This window comes from Furipterus horrens, unplaced genomic scaffold (genome assembly GCF_987537825.1).
Source record: "Furipterus horrens unplaced genomic scaffold, mFurHor1.1.pri manual_scaffold_4, whole genome shotgun sequence".
Lineage (NCBI taxonomy): Eukaryota > Metazoa > Chordata > Mammalia > Chiroptera > Furipteridae > Furipterus > Furipterus horrens.
Window position 1 is genome coordinate 3,705,174 of NW_028327174.1, and position 24,612 is coordinate 3,729,785.

The following is a 24,612-nucleotide window of genomic DNA, read 5'->3' on the forward strand; positions in this document are numbered from 1 at the left end:
AGGCCATGATTAAGAGTGCGCCTCCAGGAGTCGCGCACAAACCAGGGTTCGAATCCCACCCCTGCCGTTCACTACCTCTGTCCTTGTTCCAGGCAAGTGGCCAGAGTCTCTGTTTTTTCAGCTGTAAAGTGGGGTTTATACTGGTACACACTTCTCAGGATTAAATGACACAATCCATGCCCAGGACATCTGAGCACAGTATGGGGCACACAGGGACACCCAGCACAGGTAACTACTGTGTCCCTGGGGGAGGAGGCAGTGGGGACATCAGAACATGCAGCATGCCAAACCCAGGCAGGCCATTTCAGGGGTGTCTGGAGCCTCAGCTGTAGATGCCCAGGGTCCTGGGGACTGAGACCCTCATTTTATAGGTTAGGGGGCTCAGGTGAGAAACCCAGCCTGTGGGCCCTAGGGCCACCAAAGGATGGTAAAAAATATTATCCTCTGTGTGCAGCGCAGAGGTATTATTATGAAAGTTCATTTTTAATAAGCAAGGATGACAAAACCCATCAAGTCATCCAGACCGAAGTCTGACATCCTGTTAATGACATTTCTGTAGTTGCAGAGAACTGTGTTTTCTCAAAGAGCCTGCAGAGCTGTCATTAATCAAGACAGTTCCCCCCAGGAAATTTTTTTTAAGTCAGGTGTTCTTACCCTGAGGACTGGGTGGCAGAGGCCGTGTGTGTATTCCTGGACAGAAGAGACCTCGGCGAGGTGTCAGCAGGGGGAGCCAAAGGGCCCCAGAGGACAAGGGTCCCTCTGGCCAGCCCAGCTTCCCCACAGAGTACCGTGGTGGCCCAGGAGGGAGGGCAGCATGATTCACTCCCCAAGGCCCCGTTAAGTGTCCAGAGCATCCTTATCCACTCCCGGAGCAATATGGGTTCTCAGCTAAGTGATACCTGTCTTGTTTCTCTGTTCATTCATTCCTCCATCTAGCGATCATTTCTTAGGCGTCTTCTGGCAGCTGTGCACCAGATATGAATCCGCTGTGAGCCCTGCCTTCAGAAACCTCTTGTCTGGCAGGAGATGGATGTGGAACTCGGGATGAGTTGGACTCTGATGGGGATGCCCGGGAATCTGTGGGCAACCCAAGGGGACCCCGGCAATCTGCTTGGGGGTAGGCAGAAGAGGAGCAGTGAGCCTTGGGAAGAAGGGAAGGGAGGGTGTTCCTGGCAGAGGGGCCCTTGGGCAAAGGCTCAGCAGTGTGAAAGCGGGGTGTCTGTGGGACCCCCTTTGTCAGTGGTATGGCGAGGATGGGACCAACCACTGGGGAGGACGTTGTTTGAAGGATGATGGGGAGCCGTGGGGTGTTCTCTCCAAAGCAGAGTGGCCAACTCAGCCCTGGGTCTCCACTCTCCGAGCTCCATCTCCAAAGGCCACAGTCCAGGTGCATGGCCCCGCCAGCCCAGCCGCCAACACAGGCAGCGCGGTCCCTGTGAGCTTCTCTCCCCTGTTCTGTCATCACCCACGTGCAGGGCTGTACACTTGACGAGGTGCTTTAGGAACATTTGCTCCTTGGTCCTCACCTTCTCTCGAAGACCTTGGCACATTCTTGTCCATCAGAAAAAGCACCTCCTCATACTTTGTGCCTAACCCTAGGGTCACATGTCCTGGGAGGCCTCCCTGACTGTGCCCCGGGGCAGATGGGACCACCTCTCTCTGCCACCTCCTTCAGTGCATTTGTGAGGGGCCTACACATGTCTCCCCTCTATCCCCCTCCTCCCCTGCTCCCGGACTTCTCTGCACAGACCATGGCTGCCTTGGGGCAAGGACTACCTTTTCTCTGTCTACACAAATTAGAGACTACTATTTGGTAGGAGTGAGACCTGCCCCTGGGTTTTGGGGGTCCACATCCTAACAGACCATCACCCTGCCTCCATTCCCTCTTTGATTTTGGAGAACTGAACCCGGAAGAAGCTTTCCCTGTTGCCATCAAGCTTGAGGGGCATCTGGCTTAGGTGGGGGGTCCCTGAGGGACAAGGATATTAGAGGCCATGGCCTCCTGAAAGGACCCCCCAGAAAACATACATCCTGCCCTCTTACCTAATGCACAAGACAACATGTGGTCCTGGGGGAGCTTTCTCCCCCAGAAACCCAAAGCCACACAGCCAGAAAGAGGACAAAATAAAGCCTGAAAATGACATCTCCCAAATCAAGCTACCAGCCAGGAACAACTGTGCAGAAGGAAATGTCTAGTGTGCTGGGGGGAGGGTAAGGCTTACTGGAGGCAACAAGAAGCACTTCCTTCCCTTCTGATTCCTGGACAGCCAGGCTGGCCCTTTCTGATCCCCCCATGTGGGGACCCCTTGCTTCAGCCACCAAGCCAGTGCTGTAAACTATTTGCGATATGAAGTCAGGTTGGAGCAAACGTGGCTGGACACAGATTTAACTTTCCAGGACTGTGGAGATCAGCAACAAATGACTGTGTGAGGTTATGTGCAGGAATGTGTGTGTGTTTGAGGGTGTGTGCGTGTGTAAATGTGTGTGACAGGTTGTAGGTTTCAGGCTATAATGAACAGGGTGTGTGTGTGTGTGTGTGTGTGTGTGTGTTGGGGGCAGGGCAGGACCCTGGTGTGAGGTGGGAAGTTGGGCGCAGACTAATGCAGGCAGAGTGGACAAAAAGAGGAAAGTCTTGTCTTTGAGTCAGGCCGGGGAAGCAGGAGAAGAAAAAAGGAGCTCTTATTGGTGGTTGTCAAGGAGATGAGCCTTGGGGTTTGCTGAACTTTCTTCCCTTAAAGCTTCCAGACTCTGCGCTGAGAGGGGCCATTTATTTCCAGCCGCGCCTCGCAGGCGGGGGTCTTCGATTCAGGCAGCAAAGGCCAGCAGACGTCAGGTGTGGACGCAGGGCCAGGCCAGAGCAGTTCTTGGGTGGAACGACCGTGATGCTCCCGCTGCCCCAAGCCCACCGCCCCGCCCTGGTCTGTCACGGGGGCAGCCCCAGGCCTCACATTCTCAAGGCATCAGACTGCTGGCCAAGAGGTCAGCCCTGCAGACGGCCACGCGGCCAGGACGGACAGCAAAGTGACGCTGCCCCACACGGGGCTCTCCCCGCGCCCCGTCCAGACGTGGATTCTGCGACTGTCCTATGAGAAGCACACTTAGGGGCTACGGTCCTTTAGGGAGTGGTAAAAAGTTCATTTGTTTTGAATGTACATTTTAAACCCATCTTCCCGATTTTCCCCCTATCTGGCTACTTCACCGCTGCCCTGCTGGCGCTTGGCACACAGTAGGTGTTCAATAGGTATTTACCTAAAGGATGAATGAATTCCGCTTTGCGCGTTGGCGTTTCTTTCACTGCAGATCGATGCCCCGGGCCTTTCTCGATCTCCTCCGAGGAGCGGAGGGCAGGCCCCTCCTCACTCCCGAGTGTGTGGGTGCTGGGGGTGGGGGTGCTGCCCCCAGAGGGGCGGTCACCCTCAATGGCGAGGGTTTAGAGGGAAGAAGCGAGAGAAGGAAGGGAGCCGCTTCCGTGTGAGCCACAGCCTGGCCGAGACGGTGCACCCCACGGCCGCGCCAGCCGCCCCGGGCCCCTACCCCCCACCTGCAGCCCGCCGGCCCCGGGAGGGGGTGGCCAGCGCACCCACCCGCCCCTCCCCCCGCGGCCCGGCTGCAGGCGCCCATTGGCCAGCCGCGCGCGGCGCCCCGCCCCAGACAGCCGCGAGCCAATGAACGCACGGCTGTCAGCTCGTCAGCCGCGCCGGCTTGGTGGCTGCGAGCCCGAGAGGTGGCCAAGGAGCCAGCAGCGAGGAGCGCTAGCCGAGCGGCCGGTCCGGGGAATCCCCGCGCCCAGCTCGCCCGCACGCCCGGCCCGGCCCGGCCCCGCAGCGAGCATGGGCGCGGCGGCCGTGCGCTGGCACTTGTGCGTGCTGCTCGCGCTGGGCGCGCGCGGGCGGCTGGCGGGGGGCAGCGAGCTCCCAGGTAAGCCCCGACCCGGTGGGCGGCGGGGTCCCGGAGGGTCCCCTGCCCGCGCCGTGGGGGGGGGGCCGCAGCCCGCGCGGTTCCGTGCCCTGCCTCGCCTCTTTGCAAAGTAACTTCTGGGACCCGCGCGGAGCGCCCCCTTCCCGCAGCCGCGGCCGCCGGGGGCTCCGGGAGTCCAGCGGGCCCGCAGCAGGGGCGGGGTGGGGTGAGGCCCCGGGGGAGGAGGAGGGCGAGGGCGGGAGGAAGAAAGAAAGAGCGACGGCCGGCCGAGGGGGCCCCCAGCGCGCGGACCGAGGGCGGGGAGTGGGGACCCCGGAGCCGGACGGTTGCTCCCCCAGGGGAGAGAGGAGCGTGGACAGAAGGAGGCGGAGGGGAGACCAAGGGAGAACGCACGCATATAGAAAGAAAGGGGGGATAGTAGATTGAGGGACAGACGGACAGAAGGAGACGCAGAGGGAACACACAAAAGGACACAGGAAGAAGCCCAGAGACAGACAGACATGGAAGAATAGAGAAGATACCCGAAGGAAGACGGAGCGGGAAAGGAGACTAAGGGAGGGAGGGAGGGAGGTGGCGAAGGGACAGCAGGAAAGAAAAAGATCAAAAGAGGGAGGTGGGAGGGATGGACTGAGGGACAAGAAGGCAGGGAGAGAGGAGAGGTGGAGGCAGAAAGAGATGAGAGGAGTGGGGTGCAGCTGGCCGATCTGGAGCAAGACAGAGGGGGAGAGAGGATGGAGATGGTCGGAAAGCAGTGAGCAGATGGACAGTCAGACAGGAGGGGGAGGACAGGCAGACAGACACAGAGGGAAGGAGATGGGTGCGAACCAGAGGGAGAGGATACCAGACCTGGGATGTGATGGCCGGGGAGGTCCAGGGGAGGAGAGGAAGCAGGGGGACACTGAGGAAGTGGGTGACCGGCACAGGGCAGGCAGCAGAGGCAAGGTGGGGGCTCCCGGTGATTTCACAGGGATCCTGGCACGCCCGCCCCTTCCCCTCCTACTCTCCTGGTTGTCTGGATGGAGGACTCCCACAGAGCTGAAGTCAGGGCCTCCCTCCCACAAGCATCCCCCCTTTCTCTCCCTGGCGTGGGGAGGTCAGGGGAAGGTCCTGCCTGCCCCTGGTGCTCTCCTTGGCTTCCTCTGGGCACCCCCTGGCTGCCCCACTGGGCTCCCTAAAGTCTGCGTTTGGCTACGGAGTCTGTTCCTGGGAGTCAGTCACGCCCTGAGCGAGAATACCAGACCATTTCAACGATTCCGCATTTGGAGCTGAGTGGTTTTTCACGTGCCTCCTCCGCCCCCCACCCCCACCACTTGTCTGCGGGTGTCTCTCCCGGGGCTTGCGGTTCTAAAACCCCGCTTGATTGTTCCTGAATGTTCCTCTCCCCACCTCTCTGTCTCTCCTCTGTGTCTGTCTGTCTCCACCCCCATCTCCACCCCATGGAAGCCTTGTGCTGTGAAGCAAACCAAAGTCAAAGCCTGTGATGGGAAGGCTGGGCTGCCCTGTGGAGGGAGCCCCCAGCCCAGGGCAGGGAGTGTGGCCGGAGGACCTATGGGGACAAGTGGCCTGTGACTCCTCTCCCTCTCTCCTGGAGCTCACCTGCCCTCTCCCCAGCACCCACCTGAAGATGAATTTAGAAGGTGTCTTGGGAGGCGGCCCCACCACCCTTTAGCTGACTCGCTCATTTCCAGCCTCATGAGGACACCTACCTAGGTGGGAGATCGGGGGTAGAGGCCCACGGGGCTCCAGAGCCGCAGACAGTCTCCCTCCCATCACCCCTGCGCACGGACCCTCTGGAAGTGGGAAGAGCAGCTTCCGAAGCCCATTTCCCCTGCTGGTCCTGTCTGAGCGCAGCTCCAGTCCTGCCCCTGGAAGGAAGCAGCGTGGCCCTCTCTGGCCTCTGGCTTCCTGCTTTGCAGACTGTGCCACCCCTGCACGGGGGTCCCTCTCATCACTTCCCAGCAGGGGCTGCTCTGCTGGCCCCTGGACACTGGTGGCTGGCTGGGGCCTCCTGGCCTCTGTCCCTCCTTCCCCTGGGCAGCTGTAGAGAATGGGCTGCTGACCTGAGCAGATACCACCACCCTGAACAGCGATGCTACCTGCTGTGTGCACACACATGCATGTGAATGCGTGTGCATGCATGCTTGCGTGTGCACGGGGGTGATTCTGTGTTCCTTAGGAGCAGGCTGGGGCCTCAGGAGTAGGGCAAGGAGGAGCCTGAGGGGGGGCAGCAGTGGTTTTCTTAGAGAGCCTCCCTATGAACCCTGATGCTGGCCAGGGGACTAATTCAGAGTGGACATTCTTGAGGACCAGACAGTCCAGGGGGAGGCCGGAAGCATGAAGAGAGCAGGACACTCCAGGACTTCCCCAGGCTTGCCCCTGAGTGACTGTGGCTGCAGAGAGTTCCTTGGACTGCCCTTCTGGGTCCCTCTGCCTGCCCGTCACCCATCTGTATGTCCTTCATAGCTAGCAGGACAGTTAGACAAGCTCTGGGCCTGAGCTTCAGTCTCTGCCCCTAAGGAACACCCATGACAGACCTCCTCAAGCCTCAGTGTCCTCATCTGTAGCCCCCATTGTCACTGAGGTCCTTCTGGCTCCGCCATCCTGTGCCCTGGGGGTCCTCTCCCTGTCTGAGCTGTGTGTGCGCGCTTGTGTGTGTTGGGTATATGCACAGACACACAAATCTATTTTGCATTGTTTTGCCCGACGAGTATTGGGGGTGGGAGGTCGGGAGTGCCAAGAGTGCTCACAACCTAGATTGAACTTGACTCAGGAAGCGTGGGTATGAGAACAGGTTCGCACCTAGATTTCTGAGGTGGGGAGGAGAGAGCGTGCGCAGGTCAGAACCGTGGCGGAGCTGGCGAGCCAGCGGAGGGCTCGGCTCCAGACTGGGGCTGTGGGAGCCGCAGGGAGAATCCTGCATTTCCACAGCCTGGGGGCACGGCAGGGCCCCATGCTCAGATCACCTCCTAGCTTGGCCTCTGCTCATGGCTCCCTGCTCGCCTCGGTTTCCCCATCTGTAACCCACAGGGGATCGATTTAAATTCCTTCTAAGATTCTTCTGGCTCTAAACCCTGTACTAAGGAGAGAGGAGGGGGGCTGGAGCGATGCTGGGGGAGAGGGCGAGGCCCACAAAGGGGGTGTTTCCCTGCTGGGCTCCTGCATCCCCCTTTCCCCATCCCTTTAGTGGGGTGATCGACTGACTTCACGGGTGTGTTATGAAACTGAGAAGCAGCGTTTTGGGAGCCTGGCAGAGAGCTGCTACCCCAAAGATGCTACCAGTCACAACTTGTCACACCGGATAATCACATGGCAGCTGTTACTGTTAATTACCCCAATGATCAGTGAAGGGCCGGAGGCAGAAGGAGCTCCCTGCTCCACCACCATGGCCTGCTTCCTGAGCCACACCTCACCAGTGTCCCCCCCCCAACAGGGGCAGCCGACGTGGACGAGTGTGCAGAGGGCACAGATGACTGCCACATCGATGCCATCTGCCAGAACACGCCCAAGTCCTACAAATGCCTCTGCAAGCCAGGCTACAAAGGGGAAGGCCGGCAGTGTGAAGGTGAGCCCCCCACCCTCATGGCCAGACCCTACGGCCACCATGGCTCAGCCCCTGGGATGCGCCAGCAGTGGCTGAGACCCCAGTTCCCCACCCCATGAGAGCCTAGAGCTTCCTGGGAGCCTAGAGGGCTCCCCTGGGGTGGCATTTGGTGTCTGGGGTACCTAACTCTCCTTGGATTTGAAACATTTTTTTTAAAGAAATGGAGACAATGCATTGAATGATACATTTGTCCATCTCTCCCTAACTGACTGTGTGGGGGGTAAAGGCCTGGGGTGACACCCCCAAAGCCCCTAGCTTCAAATCCAGAATCACCCTATGTGGCCTGTAGCTTTCAAAGGACCTGCTAGTTGGTGGCCACAGTGTTTGTGGGGCTGGCTCAGGGACGAGAGCTCCAGAAGAGACTGGTGGATTTGTGCTGTTTGTCTGTCCAGCCCTCCTTCCCTGCACCTGGGGTGCTGGTTTGACCCTCTGGCGCTAGAAATTGCCCCCTGGCAGACTGAGCGTCAGAGAGAACAGAGCAGCCTCAGGTGTCTTTGGGCCTAGGTCTCTGCAAACGGGATCGTCTCAGAGGGTCTGTGTGGTCATTCTGACTCCGCAGGCCTGGGGCAGGGCCAGCATCCAGGGGCTGGAAACAGCACAAGACTGATGTGCACCCCTGGGTGAAAGCATTGACCCAAATCTTCCCCTTGTGTCCCCACTGTAGAGATGAGGAAAAGTGAGGCTCAGAGGAGAAGCGTCTCCTGCGAGGTCCCAGGTTCTCAGGGGCGTGGCCGGTACTCAAACCCGGGTCTCTGAACCTGGGCTCCACAGCTCCCTAACATCTTGCTTTCTCCTCACTGAACACTGCCCCCTCCTTTTTCCAAGTGTGAGATTTGTGTTAGGAAAGGGAGCACGAGACCAGGACGGGTGCCTGCTCCTTCCGTGCATGGCTTCCTGGGAGCTGGGGTTTTGCAGGAGAAGCAGCTAGGCCTCCTGGGACCCTGACATTGTTTATCCAGCTCATTTGTTGGGGATCTACTTAAGGTCAAGTGCTGGGCAGATGACATCGGCCTGGATCAGGCCCGGTTTGGCCACATCCTGGCTTTGCTTGGGGCCCAGGAGCCTGAGGGGGGGAGCTGGCGTCTGGGAGGGTGCCAGGCGCGAGGCGGATAGGGCAGGATGTCAGCAAGAGGCCTGGTGGCACGTGCTGACCTGGCTGCTGGCAAGGCCTGGAGGTTAATTAGCTCAGTGGTTCCAAATGACACATGTGTGGCTCTGCGTGACTGTTTCTGACCCTCTGCTCCCCACTTCAGGCCCAGCTCTTTAAGCAAGGGAGGGCCGAGCTTGACCCCCCCATCGCTCCTGGGTTAAGCCACTGACCCAGCTTGTCCTCCTCTAGCCCAGGTCCTTAGGTGCCCTCCTGCCCAGGAGGCCCACACTTTGTCACCTACCTGGTTCCCTGACGTCCAGAATCCAGCTTTAGCTGTCCACTCTGCTCGAGCCCAGCTGGGAGCCACACTTGCTGGCTCTATGGGCCCACGTCCTCTGCATGATGATGAGAGAGGAGGAGGCGGTGATTGTGCTTCAGGAATTGCCAGGGACCTCCCTATCTCTCCAGCCTGGCTCTGGCCTCTGCCCCTCACTTCCTGAAATGCTGAATAACACTTGCATCCTGGCCACACATACACACGCCAAGCCGTTCCATATCTCTGAGCCCCAGCGCAGGTTTCCCCTTGCCTGGAGCTCCTTTTTCAACCCTCCTGTTGTGGCTAATTTCTAATCATACTTTGGATTTCCCTCCTCCAGGAAGCCTTCCTTGATACCTACATACACATACGCACAAACACACACACACCTGCTTATAAGTACCCACTCTGCTCCCAGAAGCCCCTGGGCTACCCTCCATCATAGCACTTCTGACTCTGGGTTGTTATGTGTTTTGCTCCCCCACTTGAGGGTCTGCCACAGGCTTGGTGTTGGGGCCACCACACTGAAGTCACACTCGGGCTCCCAGTGAGCTCCTCGATTACAGAGAGCCTTTCGTAGTGTCCCTGTGTTCCCAGCTCCTGGGACAGTCCTGGCACGAACACGGGCAGGCAGAAAATGTTTCCTCAGAGTTGGCTCTCTGTTGCCCAGACTGGAGGTCACGTTACACGAGCTGCCTGTAAAAAACCCGGACAGATGGGAGGGCCGACGGGACATGTGGGTGCGGGGTCCCTGACGGCTCGTTCTTACCACAGTGTCACTTTGACCCTGTCTAATGAGGCCAGCAGGGGCGGGCCTGGCGCTGGGTTGCCCCCCGCCTCTGATGGGAAAGTGTAGGTAGTGAGTCTCTCCTTTGGTCAGATGGGCCCCAAACACCTCCCCCTGCAGGGCGTGCTGAAGACTGAGTGGGGTGCGGCGCGGTGTCCTGGGCCTGCCTGGCTCAGGGTAGGCGCTCCACGCACAGATGATGGGACGTCACCGTCACTGTTGCTGTCATCCTCGTCGTCCTCACCACCTCTCCCAGTGGCTTCAGGCTCAAACGGCGTGAATGGTGGTAGTTATGGTGCAACCTTGCCCCTCCCTCAAGGAGCTTATGGTCTGGTTTGGGTGCAGGGGCTGACGTGGGATTGGCGAACGTTCTTATTGCCCGGGGCGGGGCTGGGGGTCGTACGGGTGGTAAGTCAGTAGCTGTAAGTTGCCATGTTACCAGTAAGGAGAGGGACTGTCAGGCACCGAGAGGAGGACCCCTTTGCCTGCCCACTCCTGAAACCCTCTGTGAGTGAGGCCGGCATGGGGCCTGGGGGCCAGAGTGGACAATGTCCCACTTGCACTGAGGTTTTCTCACCCCTGGGACCCACCTATGGTCATCAGCCAGAACCAAGGGAGTCAGTCCCCAGGGCCATCCGACCCCCCACCGGCTTCCCCGGGAGGGCCACGCAGAGCCTTCTGGGGGCTTGGAAAGCTGGGGAGCGGCCCGAGGGAGCTGGGAGGTCATTCTCACATCCGCGTCCGGGTTTACAGATGGGGGGATGGAGCTCTGAGAAGGCGGAGTCTTCCTGAGCTGGGACTAGGACCCAGCGCGTGGTTCCACTCCTCCGCGTGGCTTTTCTGCGGGTGTTACTGCTTGCACGGCTCTCTGTCCCCAGAAGAGGGAACAAACCGTATCTGCTCAGCTGAGCATTGTGGGTACAGCAGGGACCCGGGAGCCAGACTGCTGGGCTTCGGATCCCACCTGGGTAGCTGGGACAAGCTGCTTAATCTCTGTTTGTCTGTGGAATAGAGATAATACGAGCCCCGGCTTCATGGAGCGAGCGTGAGGGCCGAGTGAATTCATGTATATAAAGCATCTGAGCGTAGCCTGGCACACAGGGCCCACGGTCTGAGCGCCAGCTGCTGTTACTGAGGTGGCGGTGGCGGTGCTGCTGGCATGGGTGGTGATGTGAATGATGATGATGCTGATAATGATGGTGATGATGACAAGGAGAAGGATGAAGATTATGAGGAGGAGGAGGAGAATGAGGATGTAGGCGATGGTGATGATAATGATATTGAGGAGGGTGTTGATGGTGATGGTGATGATGTTGCTGGTACCGTGATCGTGATCACGATCATCCTAATGCTGTTTGGTATATAAACATGGGTGTGGCTTTGTCTTTTTCCAGCAATTCCCAGGATAAAATGGCTGGGAAGTGTGGCGTTCTGGTTCACGGATGATTCAGACAAACCATATACATGTATTTGCTGCCCCATAGAAATGTACAGTCGTGTGTACCATTCATAGATGACCATCTTCAAAGAATGGGCCATAAAAACTTCACGCGAGAGAAGGCTTTCCTTTGTCCCACTAAACCTACACCAGGGATAGCAAACATGCTGACCCTTCTAAGCTGACATCCCTAACCCACCCCCGCCCCCTCTGACAGGCACTTTCGCTTGAGGTGAGACCTGCTTCCCATCCCTGGGTCCTCGGTCTGCAGGTGCTGAGCTGGCGCGGTGTTGTGCAGAGGCCGGGGCTGAGGCTGGAGTGGCGTGGCAGTGGGGAGGGGGTGGCGGGGGACGAGTGCTCTGTCCTAAGATCCCGTAGCCTTTGCTCTTTCCTGCAGTACACACAGGGCATGGATTCTCAGCAAAGATGCCTGGAGCACATGGCTGCCATGGTCTCCCTGGCTCTTCACGGGAAACGGGCCCAGCATGTGAGAAGCCCCATGTAGGGCTGACTGAGCCCCTTAAACCCTTAACCGTGTCACCTTGAAATTGGAAAAACCCTTTAGCAAGCCCAGCCCAGCCCCTGAGGCAGCCCGCCCCGCCCTTCTGGAGAGGGTTTCTCAGTACACCTTCCAGGCCATGTCACTGTGCGGCCGGAGCAGGTGTGATCATGCCTGAGCCTCTACATGGGCAGCCACTCGTGTCTGGCGAGCCGCCTGGGGCTCCGTGTGGCCAGCTAATGCCAGTGGGCGGCTCGCTATCAGTAGACCGAGGTGCCTCAGGCTGTGGGGAAAGGCTAAGAGCAAGGCTGAGGGTGAGTGAGTGTCTTCCTGCTGACACGCACGTTGACAGAATTTGAAGTAACTCGAGGTAAACTCCTGCAGAGTTGGAAGGAACCCCAAAGGGTGTCTAGCGCAGCCACTGTGTGTTATAGATGATCGCACCAAACCCACACACACCTCTCCAGACCCATAGACACCTCCATTTTGGCCCATGTCACCCTACATTTATATTTCTCTGTGTGTCCTCCTGGAACGTGGGCCCCTTAAGAGCAGCGTCTGTGACCTACTCACCTCCGATCCCTAGAACCCGGCACCAGGCCTGGCATAGGGCTTGTTGGAAGGCATCTGTTGAGTGGAAGGGTGGATGGCTGGGTCCCAACAGTCACCTCCTCCAGGAAGCCTTCCTTGCTGTCCCAGGTAGGTGAGCTGTTTGTCACCCATGAGCTCGCTCCCTTAGAACCCCTGTTACACTGGGTTGCGATGACCTGTGTGTCTTAACAGGCCTGGACCCAGAGCTAGTTCCGGGGACAGTGATTGACCATTATCAATCCTAAGGCTATCAGGAGAGGTCTCCCAGAGCCTCCCCAAACTCTGAAGGTTTCACAGACAGGGAAACTGAGGCCTGAGAGAGGAAGGGACTAGTCTAAGGACATTTGGAGTCGACCAGTGGCAGAGTTAGGTTGGGGAAATTGGGTCCAGGGAGATCAGTCTCTGGCCAGGTCACCCAGCTGAGAAGCCGCAGACCCTGGATTCCAATGCTGGTCAGCCAGGGGGTGAACCCAGCAGAGGACCAGGCCCCATCAGCCTGTTGGAACAAAGTGGGAGAAGTTCCTTAGCTAAGGAGTCTTAGAGGGGAAGGCAGAAACCCTTTCCTACGTTCACCCCACCCCCCAATTCTACTTTCACTAGCTCACCTGAGCCAGGCCCTGTGAACACAATAGTCTCAAAGCACATCACCCATCATGTAGCTAGGAGGTGACATCCCTGGGCTTGCCCAGCACTCATCTAACCACTTTGAGCTGCTGTTATTCTCTATCCTTTTCTCCCTAACCACACCCTAACATCACTGTCTTTTCTTTAGCTCTTCAAACGTGCCAGCTTCCTACCCCAGGGCCTTTGCACATTCTGTTTCCCCCATCCCCTTCATTTAGCCAAGCCTATCCAGCCCCGGCTCACCAGAGCCCTTATGAATGAGCCTTCAGAGAGCTGCCAGGGCGGCCCTGCACTGGTGTTCTTGTCTGAATTACTTCAGCCTGTTTGTACTCAGCCCACTGAGGGGGCAGCCTGGGGGCAAGGAGGGGGCATTTCATCCCCTTTAAATTCTCAACTCATTTAAGCTTAATTGCTTTGTTTTCATAGACATTGGCTAAGGAAAGGGACCAAATTACAGCTTGAATTGGGTCTTACTAATCTTAATTAAAAGCTCTCGTTTATAATCAGGACCAGGCCCCAAACGAGGAGCAAATACCCTCAAATGGTTTGTTTGACTAAGACCCTCCGGACGTCACTATGTAGCTGGGACCCTCGGTGCACAGCACCCCTCCTGCATGGTGCCCCCCTGCACGGTGCCCCTTCTGTGTGTACCTAATGTTTTAGACCATTTACTGAAGTGGTTTATTCCACTTGCAAGTTTCAACTCAGGCCTTTTCCAAAACGTTGTCATTAAAACTCTTGGGGGAAATAAATTCTTGTTTTGCCATCGTATATCAAATAGGTTATTATTTTCCTCTTTTTTGTGAAAAGGAAAAAAATGACAGCCTATGGGCATCGGAGATCACAAAATTAGCATGTGTGTAATGAATGTAAATAGTCACTTCCTGAATTTTATATCCCCAGGGCCCACTTGTCAGTCACTGAAGTTGGATAGATTACAGGGCATGTATTAAGTGTTTTAACGAAACTCCCAATAACACCCCCACTGATCCATTTAGTCTAACATCAGGAAAAAAAAAAAAATCTTAAGACCTATCGGCCTTCTTAGAAAATAATGTCTATGACCTTATTAAATCATTTTCATCATCATTATTGCACACTTTATGGAAACTCCAGATAAAATTCTGCTTTTGGGGAGGCCACGGCGGGCAGCAGGAGGCCAGCTGGGGATGGGGGGTGTTCTTCTTCCAGTCTCCCAATGTGCAATTATGTGTGTTAACGAAGGCCCCCTGGATGGAGATGAGAGGTCTCAAGTCCCGCAGACCAGCCGGCAGGAAGAAATTGGATGTGACTTAAAATTCCAAGTTGCTGTCCTTCGGCAATTAGGTCGTGCCGACTGCCATGGCCCCGGCTCTGCGGCAGAGCTTAGGCTTCTTGGAGCCTATGTTTTTAAAAGAAAAACACGACAAGCTTATACTCTGGGCATTTAAGCATCGGAGGCAAGTTCCCCCTCCCGCTCCTCCACGTGCCCGGCTGTAGAACGCGTTCATTGGACGGGGTTCAGTTTCGTGTCGAGCCTATTCACGGAGCCCCTACTCTGGCCCAAGCATGCTGCTGGGGCCAAAACACGTTTTCCCGACCTTGCTGGTTGGTGGGAAGGTGGAATAGGAGCAGGGTATGCAAAGTGCAGCAATGGAATTGTAGAGCAGACCCCGTGCAGCTGAAGAAGAGAGGGGAAGAATCTGTGCCCGAGGAGGAGGAGGAGGAGGAGGGGAGGCATCAGAAGGGTCCCTGGAGAGGCCGCCTCGGGGCTGTTCATAAAAGCAGAGCGGGGCAGGTTTCCGCCACCTCCCAGCTCTGATGGCCCGGGAGGCGTCTGCTGCCAGGGCGCAGAGGCCTGTTTGGGTCTTTGCAGACTTGTGGTATATCCAGCAAGCGACTCCAGCTCCCCGAGGCCTGGCTCTTGCCCCATCCAGGGGCAGCCGAGACACCTGCCTCACGCAACGCACGTTTGAGTGGAGGGGGGAGGCGTGCGAGCCAGACCGCAAGAGTGCCTGCATGCCAAGCTTTCTTTTTTCTCTAAACCCCCATTTCTCTGAGGGTTAGAGGGTCTCTGCCCCCACCCCACCCCCACCCTCCAAGCCCCCCCGGGCAGCAGGCCTCTTGCCGCCCCTTCCTCCGGGCCCTCTCGCCTCCTCTCTGCCGCTTCTTATTACAGTGGCTGTATTTGTTTTTCCGTCTGAGGAATGCTAACCAGAAAAAACCATTATTTCTAAGAAAATAAACTGCGGGCCGTTGGCCTTTGAACGCTACTGAAACGGATGGCGGCCGTCCCCGAAGGCCTTGAGACAAAGCGGGCCAGAGGGCTCGTGCGCTCGGGCAAGGTCAGGGGGTCTCTGAGGGTGCTCTGAGGGGGTCCTCCAGATGGGCCAGGGCTGCAGCCCCTGGGAGGAGACCGTTATAAACCCCGGCGGAGCAGCCTAGGCTTCTGGCCTGGTCAGTAATGGCTGCCCTCCTCCCTCCGAGGCCTCCGATACACGCCTCTTGCCAGGAGCCGCCATGCCTCGTGTCTGGGCCTCCTGCCCCTTATGTTGAGGGGCAGAGAGCTGAGCATAGTTCTGTGGAGACACAGGTGCCAGCCCTGTGTGGCCTTGGGCTGGTCTGTGGAGCTCTTGGGCCTTAGTGTGCTAACTGCGAAGTTCAGGGCTGGGGCCAGGAGACCCCAGGCCCCTTCGGACCCCCATAGTGGGCAGCTCCCTCTTCGGGGTGCTCCTTGCCATGGTGGTGCCCCATGCTGGCCCGGTCTCTGGGGGCGGCAGGTGAGCTCCAGCTGGACCGTTAGCCGCCTCTCCCTCCCGCGGGCAGCCTGTACAGTGGAGGGCACAGCTGTCCTCGTATGAGATACATTCGTCTGGGTCTGGGTCATTGTCCCCAATAAGCTGGCAGCACCCATGGCCAGGGTCCGGGCTGAGGATGAGCAGCCAGCCGGGGAAGGTGTTGGCCTGGGAGGGAAGAAGGCAGGAGGTTGCTTGGTCCTCAGCGAGACCCGTGGGACCTGGCTCCCTGGGTCACTGAGATGGGGCTTCTCCTGACAGTTGGGTCAGGGTTAGGAGGGAAGGCTCTGGGACCAGGCTGCCTGAGTTCCAGTATTGGCTTTGCCACTTACTAGCTAGGTGACCAGGGGCGAGTCCCCTAAGTTCTCTGAGCCTTGGTTTCCTTTTCTATGACGAGGGAAGGTAAGGTCCTGCTGCCTGGGCTGCAGTGAAGGGTGGGCCACCTGCGTTAGGCGATGCCCGGTGGGGAGTGGCCATTGCTGCCCGCTTTTTACTATTGGGGACAAACCCCCGGGGACTGGAGAGAAAGAGATGGAAATAAAACTGCACCAGGCCTGTGAGATTGGGCATGAAGCCTGAGCTGGGGGTCTCGGGCTCAAGTTACTGTCAGCCCCCGATTTGCTGGTAAGAGAGGCTCCTCAGTTCCCAGTCTGGGTTTGGGTGCCCTTTATAAAATCCAGGGGGGCATCAGAAGGGCTCTAGCATCCCGCTTGCCCATTCCGGGTCACAGCAGCTACACATTTCTGATTGTCCTCCTGTTGAGTTCACAGGAGGTTGGACCTGTAGGGCAGCCCCTCAGAGTCTTCAGTTTGGGGGTCCAGGGCTTCTCCCTTGCTTTTTGCTAAGGGGACAGGAGTGTGACCATGCCTGTAATGGAAGGGGGACAGTGGGGGCCTCAACACTGCGCTGGCAAGCCCTTGGGTCCCCTCCTCACTTCCATCCCAAACACGCCGATGAATCAGCTTTCCCTGGACCAGGCTGCCTTAGTATCCAGCAGGCCTGACGCCGGAGCCTGGGAAGAGTCCCCAGAGAAGGGGTCAAGACGTTTTTGAGGGAGGAAGGGAGGCATTAACTGGTCCTTTGTGTTTGGTAGGCAAGGCCTGCCTGGTGCTTGGGAGCCACGGAGCCCACCATGACCTCACAGTGGGCGGGTGGCCTTTGACATCGGGCGTTTGCGGTTTCCCTGAACCCGGACAGAGCCCCCCAAGACTCCACCAGCACAGTGGATAGGACAGCATTAACTTAAAAAAATTTTTAAACAGCTTTGTTGAGATAATTCACATACCATACAATTCACCCATTTAAAGTGTACAGTTCAGTACCTTTTAGTAACTTACAGAGTTGTGCATTCATCAATTTTAGAACCTCCTCATGACCCCCAAAAAGACACCCTGCACCCCTTAGCCCTTCCTCTCCAGGCCCCCCAACCCCCAGCCCCAGGAACTACTAATCCACTTTCTGTCTCAATAGATTTGGCTTTTCTGGAGACCTCACATCCATGGAACCCTGCAGTAGGTAGTCCTTGGTGACTGAAATGGCATTGGCTTTGAAGTCAGGTGGCCGGGCTCACTTCCGGCCTGCACTTGCATTGGCTGTGCGAGCTTGGGCAGGGCCGGTGACATCTTTGAGTTTCCCCTGCTGCAAAATAAAGCTGCTGGGGCCCTGTTCTCTGCATGGTCACATGGTCACACGTCAAGGCCGGGATGCTGCCTCGACGCCGTGGGGGTCCATCCGCAGAGGCCACCAACAAGGTGATTGCTCCCTCCTTCGGTGTTGAGCAGACTGGTGTTGAGCTCACTCTGCTGCATCCGAGGCTTGGATGGAACAGGACACGGTTCCTGCCCACGGGACACACACAGAGTAAGCGAGAGTGATAACAGTGTCTGTTTAGGCGGTGGTGGGGCCCAGAGGGTCGGGGGTTGTGTCTGCCAGGGGATCAGCAAAAGCTTCAGGGAGGAGGTGATGCCTGGGCTCAGCCTGAAAAAGCACGTAGGTCTCTGTGAAGGGGAAGAACTGCAGGCAGAGGGACAGCAGGAGCAAACTTGTGGTCGCCTGAGCCACACAGGCCACTGGGAAAGGTCAGCAAGCGGTCCCAACCCCATGGTTGTCTTCGATCACGGGTTGGATGGGGGGGGGGGGGGTGGACCTTCCCACCCCACTGGCTGAGCCATGGTCCCTGTGTGCAGTTAGGAATGAAAAAGTATATCGATTTATGTTGGTGTTACATGACCTTTGACCTTTCCCATAATTAACTGCTAGGCTCACTTCTGGCATTGTCTCGGCAGAAGGGGGGCCTGATCGATGGATGCCAGGGGTCTGCAGAGAGCGGGTCTCATTACTGAGTCATTACAAACCCAGAGCTTAACCCTGTGGCACCAGAGACGGGGCGGGCTGGAGGGGTGCTTAATCCTTCCTGCTGGGGGGCCCTGCCCAACTGCCTTCCCTCGAGTGTAATTAGCCAACAAGCCGGATTAAGATTTATTCACCAATAAGGACTCAACTTCCTAGGCCATACATCTCTCCCAGAACGGGTGCCTGACCTAAGGAGCGCATGGTTTCCCTAAAGCCCCCAGACAAAGGAGAAGGTGTGCTAGCACCCAGCCAGCGAAGGGTCTTTGTTCAAGCACTTGGCCTCCACCGTCCGCGAGGAAGGTCAAGAGAAGTGTGGTTTCAGTGTAAACGAGAAGCCCTTTGCAGCAGTGGTCTCTGGAGGCCCCGGGCTGGATGCTCCACAAACCCCCGTTCTCCTAAGCACATGAATGTCGAGTCGCCATATTGTATGCCTGAAACTAATATAGCATCATACACCAACTAGAAGTCAATTTTTTAAAAATCCTAACTTTGAGGACCTTTCCAGTCAGTCCTGATTTTTAGAAAAATGCCCTGAAATGGCATTAAAATAAAATGAGACGGGGCTCTGACTCATTGCAATAGAATCTTTTACGGGGCAGTGAGAATCAATTCTGAATTAAATGAAAAACACCGAACTCACCCCACTCGAGTTCCCAACCAGTGCAGTGGGCACACGACACAGAGCTGCAGCCGTGGGATGGCGCGCGCACTGCCGTTTTCACGCAGGGACAGCGGAATGTGTGGCCTGCTCAAAGCCCCACGCTGAGTGGGTCCTCACGCTGTTTTCCTCTGCTCTGTTGGGTGTCAGAAGCTGTTTTCTGTTGGGAGTTGAGTTTTCATTTTTTAAAAAAATCCAAGCTGGAGAAGGGGCCACACGTCCTCGGCAGGCGACCCCATCTTCTGTCCTTCTCACTTTCTCCACTCATAGGACCGTCCCTGTCACCGCCCTCAGCCTCGAGGGATGGACAGACCTTGGAAATGGGAGTCAGGATGCCTGACCTCTCCTCCGCACCTTCCTCTTAGTAACTTCTTGGAGCCTGAAGCATTTTAGGAAAGCGTTCATCTCGTGCGGAGCCTGCGTGCCAGGCCCTCGGCCTGTGGCGCCTCAGCCTCCGCAGCAGTGAGGCGGGGGCAGCTCTCACACCAGCTTCCCCTGCGGCTCCTCCCTCTGGTCTCTGCCTCCCCTCTGCGTGTCTGTGATGTCCCACGGGGATCTCCTCTCGGGCCTAACATCCTCTCTGTGTGTCTGCATCCAAACTGCCCTCCTCTTACAAGGACACCAGTCATTGGACTAGGGCCCACCCTACTCCAGTGGGACCTCCTCTTGACTTCATTACATCTGCAAAGATTGTTTCCAAATCAGGTCATGTTCACAGATATGGGGGTTTGGACATCAACACATCTCTTCTGGGAGGACACAATTCAACCCACAACAGTCCATGAAGAATAAACACCCAAAGAGTGGGGCTCTGCCCCCCGGCCCCTGCCATTATTTCATCCTCTTTCCCCACCCCGTCCACTTCTTCCTCATTATCTGACTTTAGCGATTCTTAAAAAGTGGTCCGAGCCAATGGGCCTCTTGAAGGCCTGCAGGGCCTCCTCCAGGGCTGGTGGGTCTTGGATATGTTTATTACAGTAATAAATCCTCTCGCTTTGGCAGAGATTTTGTTTAGTTGCTTTGTTTGTGTGTTTATTCTGTATTAAAGGAGGAGGCTCATGTGATCTTAAAAAACAAAAGTTTAAGGCACAGATGCAGAAAATAAGGGGGGCGGCTCAGCTGGGAGCAGATGTTTTCTGCCCAGGATGCTGGGGTGAAGCAGGCTGCCTCAGAAGCTGGGGGAGCACTCAGGCCTGAGGACTGGAGAGGAACTGATTGTTCTAAGAGGTACTCGGATGTGGAGGGGGGGCGGGGGGGGGGGACTCCCTGGGGATGGACTAAGGGAAGAGATGTGAGCACCAAGCATTCCTGCACTCTCAGCCCACTGGTATCTGCTGCGGTCCACACTCTGGGGAGTCAAAGGAAGGAACAGGCTAGAGCTGTTTTACTGACTTTGCAGGAATCTCCTTATGATGCCTGATGGGTATGGTAATCAAACCGTTTATCATTTTCACAGTAAAAAGTATGCTGTTAATAATTACACCCAAACCACAGGCAAAAACTGGGACTATGCTTGGCACAGTGAGGTGTGAGATTATTGTAGTCAGAGGAAGAAACGTTTTTCTCAGACTTTACCACCTTTGAAACAGCCGGTCCTGTGCGTTTTATGGATGTGGTGACTGCAACGGACTGTTTCCGTCTTTGCTTTGGCTCCTAGGACGCTCGGAGCTGTATCTGTGGTCCACCTTTTGAAATTGTGCCGGAGGTACCAAATGTATTTCTGCACACGTTCATCAGCTTTCTTTTACTCTTCAACCCTCATTTCTTTTCCTTCATCCTAACATCTTATTTTGAAAATCTTACTGTATGTATTTCATAAGCAGTTTAGATGGATGATATTTAATAGAATGAATGGGTAGATGAATAGATGTTTGGAGGGATGGGTGAGTGTCTGCCTGAACAGATAAGTGAATGGGTAGGTATTTGGATGTGTGTTTGTGTTTGGATAGATGGCGGGGTGTTTCAATCCATGAACGGTGGTTAGCTATGTGGATGGATGGATGAGTGAATGGAGGTTTGGATGGATGAATGTTTAAAGCACTTATTTATTTTTAGAGAGAAGGTAAGAGAGGGAGAGAAACATCAGTGTGAGAGAGAGAAACATCGTTCGGTTGCCTCTTGCACATGCCCTGACCGGGAACCAAACCCACAGCCCAAGCATGTTCCCCAACTCGGAACTGAACCAGCAACCTTCGTTTTGTGGAACAACACCCAACCCGCTGAGCCACACCCGTCAGGGTCGGATGAATGTTCAGATATTTAGATGAATAGAAGAATGGGTGTCTGGTTGAATGTTTAGATGGTGGATGCATGTTTAGATGTATGCGTGAGTGTTTGGCTGTGTAAATGACCAGGTGAATAATAAATGATTGGATAAATAGAAGGATGGTCAGTTGACTGGATTTTTAGATGGGTCGATTTTGCACAAATAGACACATGAAAGGATGGTTGGATGGGTAGATGCACAGATAGCTAGATGGGTGGGTGATGGGTGGGTAAACAGGTGTTTGGATGAATGGATGCATGGCTGGCTGGCCGGCTATTTGGGTAGAAGGATAGGTATACATGTGTGTGTGTCACGTGTAAGGGCAGATGAATGAATGGGGGTTTGCATAACTGGATACCTTCTTGGCACACAGTATAAATATGCCAAGGGTGAAATAATGTGTATAAAGTGCCTTGCCACCCTGCGTGTGTAGCTCAGTTGGGTGAGTGTTGTCCTGTACACCCAAAGGTTGTGGGTTTGATCCCTGGTCAGGGCACACGCCTAGATTATGGATTTGGTCCCCTGTCAGGATGCATGTGAGAGGCAACCGATCAATGTTTTTCTCTCACATTGACGTTCCTCTCTCTCTCTCTCCCTCCCTTTCTCTCTCTAAAATCAATAATCATGTCCTCAGGTGAATATTAAAAAATTTAAAGTAGTTTGCCAATGCCAGGCATGTCACATGCATTTGAACTTATTAGAAAGGACACGGGTTTTGTAGGCTGAAAGACCTTTGTTCTGATCCTTGCCCTACCACTTACTGCGTGACCTTAAGCAATTACCTAACCTCTCTGCACTTTAGTTTGCTCAACCATAAAATGGAGTTAAGATACCTACTCCAGAGGGTTGCTAAGTGGGCTGGTATATGTCTCAGTAGCTACCTACATACCTCCTTCTGAGGTATGAGAGGGACAGAGAGAGGGAGGGAGGAAGGGGGGGGGGTCTTTTACCTAAGCATAAAATAGAAGTCCTTACCCTCAGTGTGACTTATCCAGCCTATGTCATGTGCCCACTCTGGGACCACCAGCAGTTGCTAATTCCATGCACTGTTTGGTTTAGATTGATCAGACTCCACTCTCAGAGTTGGGACCAGACCACCTCCTCCAGAGAGTCACCTTCCTGAATGAAGGGAAGCAGGGAAGGAACAGTCTGGGGGCGGCAGGTTCAGGTCAGATGAGATGATACCACGCTGACAGGTGGTGGGAATGGGTAGCCACGGGCAGACTGGAACCATGTTAACAGGGCAGAAAAACCATGCTTTAGTAGTTGATTAGGTGTCAGTGGGGGTGGAGAAAGAATGCTATTCACTGGACGGGGCACCCAGAAAAGTGCGGTTGACGAGTTAACGATGGGCCACGCTGCCTTTGGAGCGTCTCTGGAAGATCCATGGGGAGAAGTGGGTGGATTGGTGTAGCTGGGGCTCTGGTGAAACGTCAGGGCTGCAGAGATTGGGGGGTAATCAATATCTAGTCTTTATAAACCCACGTGCCTTTTCAAACTTAAAATCTTATATCCTTTAGTGTTATTTAAAATTTCTAAGTGCGTTAAATATAGGATTAAAACCAATCCAAATGTCTTGCAGAATTGGGTCGGCGTCCCAGCTGACGCTGATGGGCACTGCGGGCAGGTTAGGGAGACGTCTCTCTTTCTCACCTTCGGAAATGGGGCTCCTTTGTTCTTCCCGCAGGCGGCTGGGCGGGCGGGCACCAGGACTAGGCTGCACAGCCCGGCCCTGTATTCAGGAGCTTCCAAGCCGCAGTTTTCCCTGAAGTATCCCCTCTGCTGGCGGTGTCCGTGGCAGGCAAGCGTGCAGACAGTGCTTGGTCTCCTCCAGAGTCAGGGAGCTCACTACCTCCGGAGACAGCCTCCGCCGTCCAGACCCGTGTGGAGCGCATGGAGCGGAGCGGCTCCGTGCGCCAGCTCCTCTGGCTCTGGAGGGAGCGGCCAGACTCGCCTTCAGTCCCCGCGCTTCCTCAGGCTGGCCCCATGCCGGCTTTCGCAGGCGGAACCCACCTCAAAACCCCTCTTCGACTGAGTGGGAGACAGACCGCCCTCCCGCCCCGGCGCCGTAACATGTTCCGAGGCACTTCTGGTCCCACGTGCAGCACTTCCGGTTCCGCTGTGGGGCACTTCCGGTTCCGCTGTGGGGGCACTTCCGCCGGCCCTTGTCAGCTTCGCCCCGTTGCCTGTGGAGGGAAGGTGGGTGTGGGTGGGGACCCGCAAGCCCGCGAAGCGGCCCCCGCAGCAGACCGGGAGAAGGGCAGGCGCCCCGGCGGTGCTGTCGGGTCTCCGGTTCTCTGCGCCTCGGAGCTGCCCGCCTCGCCGCTGCCCATCATGGCGGCCAGGCTTAGGCCCTCTCGGGCTCCCGAGCCAGGCGGCCCTGATTGGAACCCCACTTGTCGCACTTCCTAATTGGGTGAGCTTTGGCCAAGTTCCGGCCGCCCTGCGCCTCCGTTACTTCAGTGCTCTTGCGAGACCGCAACCATGAGGACGGTGCCTCCGTCCCTGCGTCGCTGTGGGATTCTTCCCGGAGAGAACGACGTACGTGTCGGCGGGCGCGGGTCCCGAAGCAGCTCAGCCCTGAGATGGGAGCTGGGCGTGTTCCTGCTCTTCTCCAAGCCCCTCGGGGCCCTCTGGGAGGCCAGAACTGAGAGCCCTCGGGCCCCTGATGGGAAGTGTTAACAAAGACTTAAAACGGCCAACAGGGTGACCCTTGTAAAGGCCGCTGGCCCTTGTTTGTGGGGACAGAAGCCTTTGTTATAACAAGGAAGCTGGAGCAGTAGAAACTCAGACTTCAGATGATGATGGGGAAGGAAACTATTTGCGGGGAGTGTATGGACTTTCTCTCATTCCAGAGCTTACGCAAAGTTCACTTCATTTGACAGCCCCTCCTTCACGAGGAATGAGCTCCCCATGGCCGGCAGGCTTTCAGACTGACTCAAAGTGCCAGTTTGGGGGGCATTTTACACAAGGTCCCCCCATGCTCTGAGTTTTGAGAGGCTTTCGAGGGAGGCAGAGTGGGCGCGACTCTTGCCTGCTTCACTAGGGTGGGAGCCAGAAGGCACCCCACACGCGTCTGGCACATGGCCCAGCTCTGCAAGGTGGTGGCCAGTCTTGGTACAAAGCCACGATCTTCCTCATTGCGATCTTTGGGTCCCCAGCCCCCGGCGAGGGTGCTGGTGCATACCTGTTGAGTCCGCCCCTAGCCACGCATGTCCGGGTGGTCTCAGCCGTGGGGGGAGAAGGGACCCCAGGCTCTTCCTCTGACACCTCGCGCCTCCCCTCGTTTTGCAGACATCGACGAGTGTGAGAACGACTACTACAACGGGGGCTGTGTCCACGAGTGCATCAACATCCCCGGGAACTACAGGTGCACCTGCTTCGATGGCTTCATGCTGGCCCACGACGGACACAACTGCCTGGGTGAGTGCCGCAGCCCTGCCCTGCCTGCGTCTCCGCTCCTGCTTCCAGGGCCGCGGCTCTCCTTTGGCTGGTTCTTTGTGTTGGTTTGCTGGCGCTGCCAACGTAAAATAGCACAGACGAGGCGGGGTTTGGGGGTGGAGGCTCTGACAATAGGAATTTATCTTCTCACGCTTCTGGAGGGTAGACGTCTGAGGTCAAGGCGTTGACTGTTTTGCTTTTTTCTGAGGCCTCTCCACCTGACTCGCAGACGGCCACCTTCTTACTAGGTATTCACG

The 24,612-nt window shown here is 56.3% G+C and overlaps 1 protein-coding gene across 1 annotated transcript in view; it reads left to right on the forward strand.

The window, feature by feature from the left end:
• Nucleotides 1-3,759: 3,759 nt before the first annotated feature.
• SCUBE1 (signal peptide, CUB domain and EGF like domain containing 1) overlaps nucleotides 3,760-24,612 on the forward strand; it is a 107,548-nt gene continuing 86,695 nt past the window's right edge. The window contains exons 1-3 of the mRNA XM_090272287.1: nucleotides 3,760-3,918; nucleotides 7,349-7,480; nucleotides 24,209-24,337. Coding sequence (XP_090128413.1) covers nucleotides 3,831-3,918; nucleotides 7,349-7,480; nucleotides 24,209-24,337 — 349 coding nt within the window. The 5' untranslated portion in view covers nucleotides 3,760-3,830. The remainder of the gene's footprint in view (nucleotides 3,919-7,348; nucleotides 7,481-24,208; nucleotides 24,338-24,612) is intronic.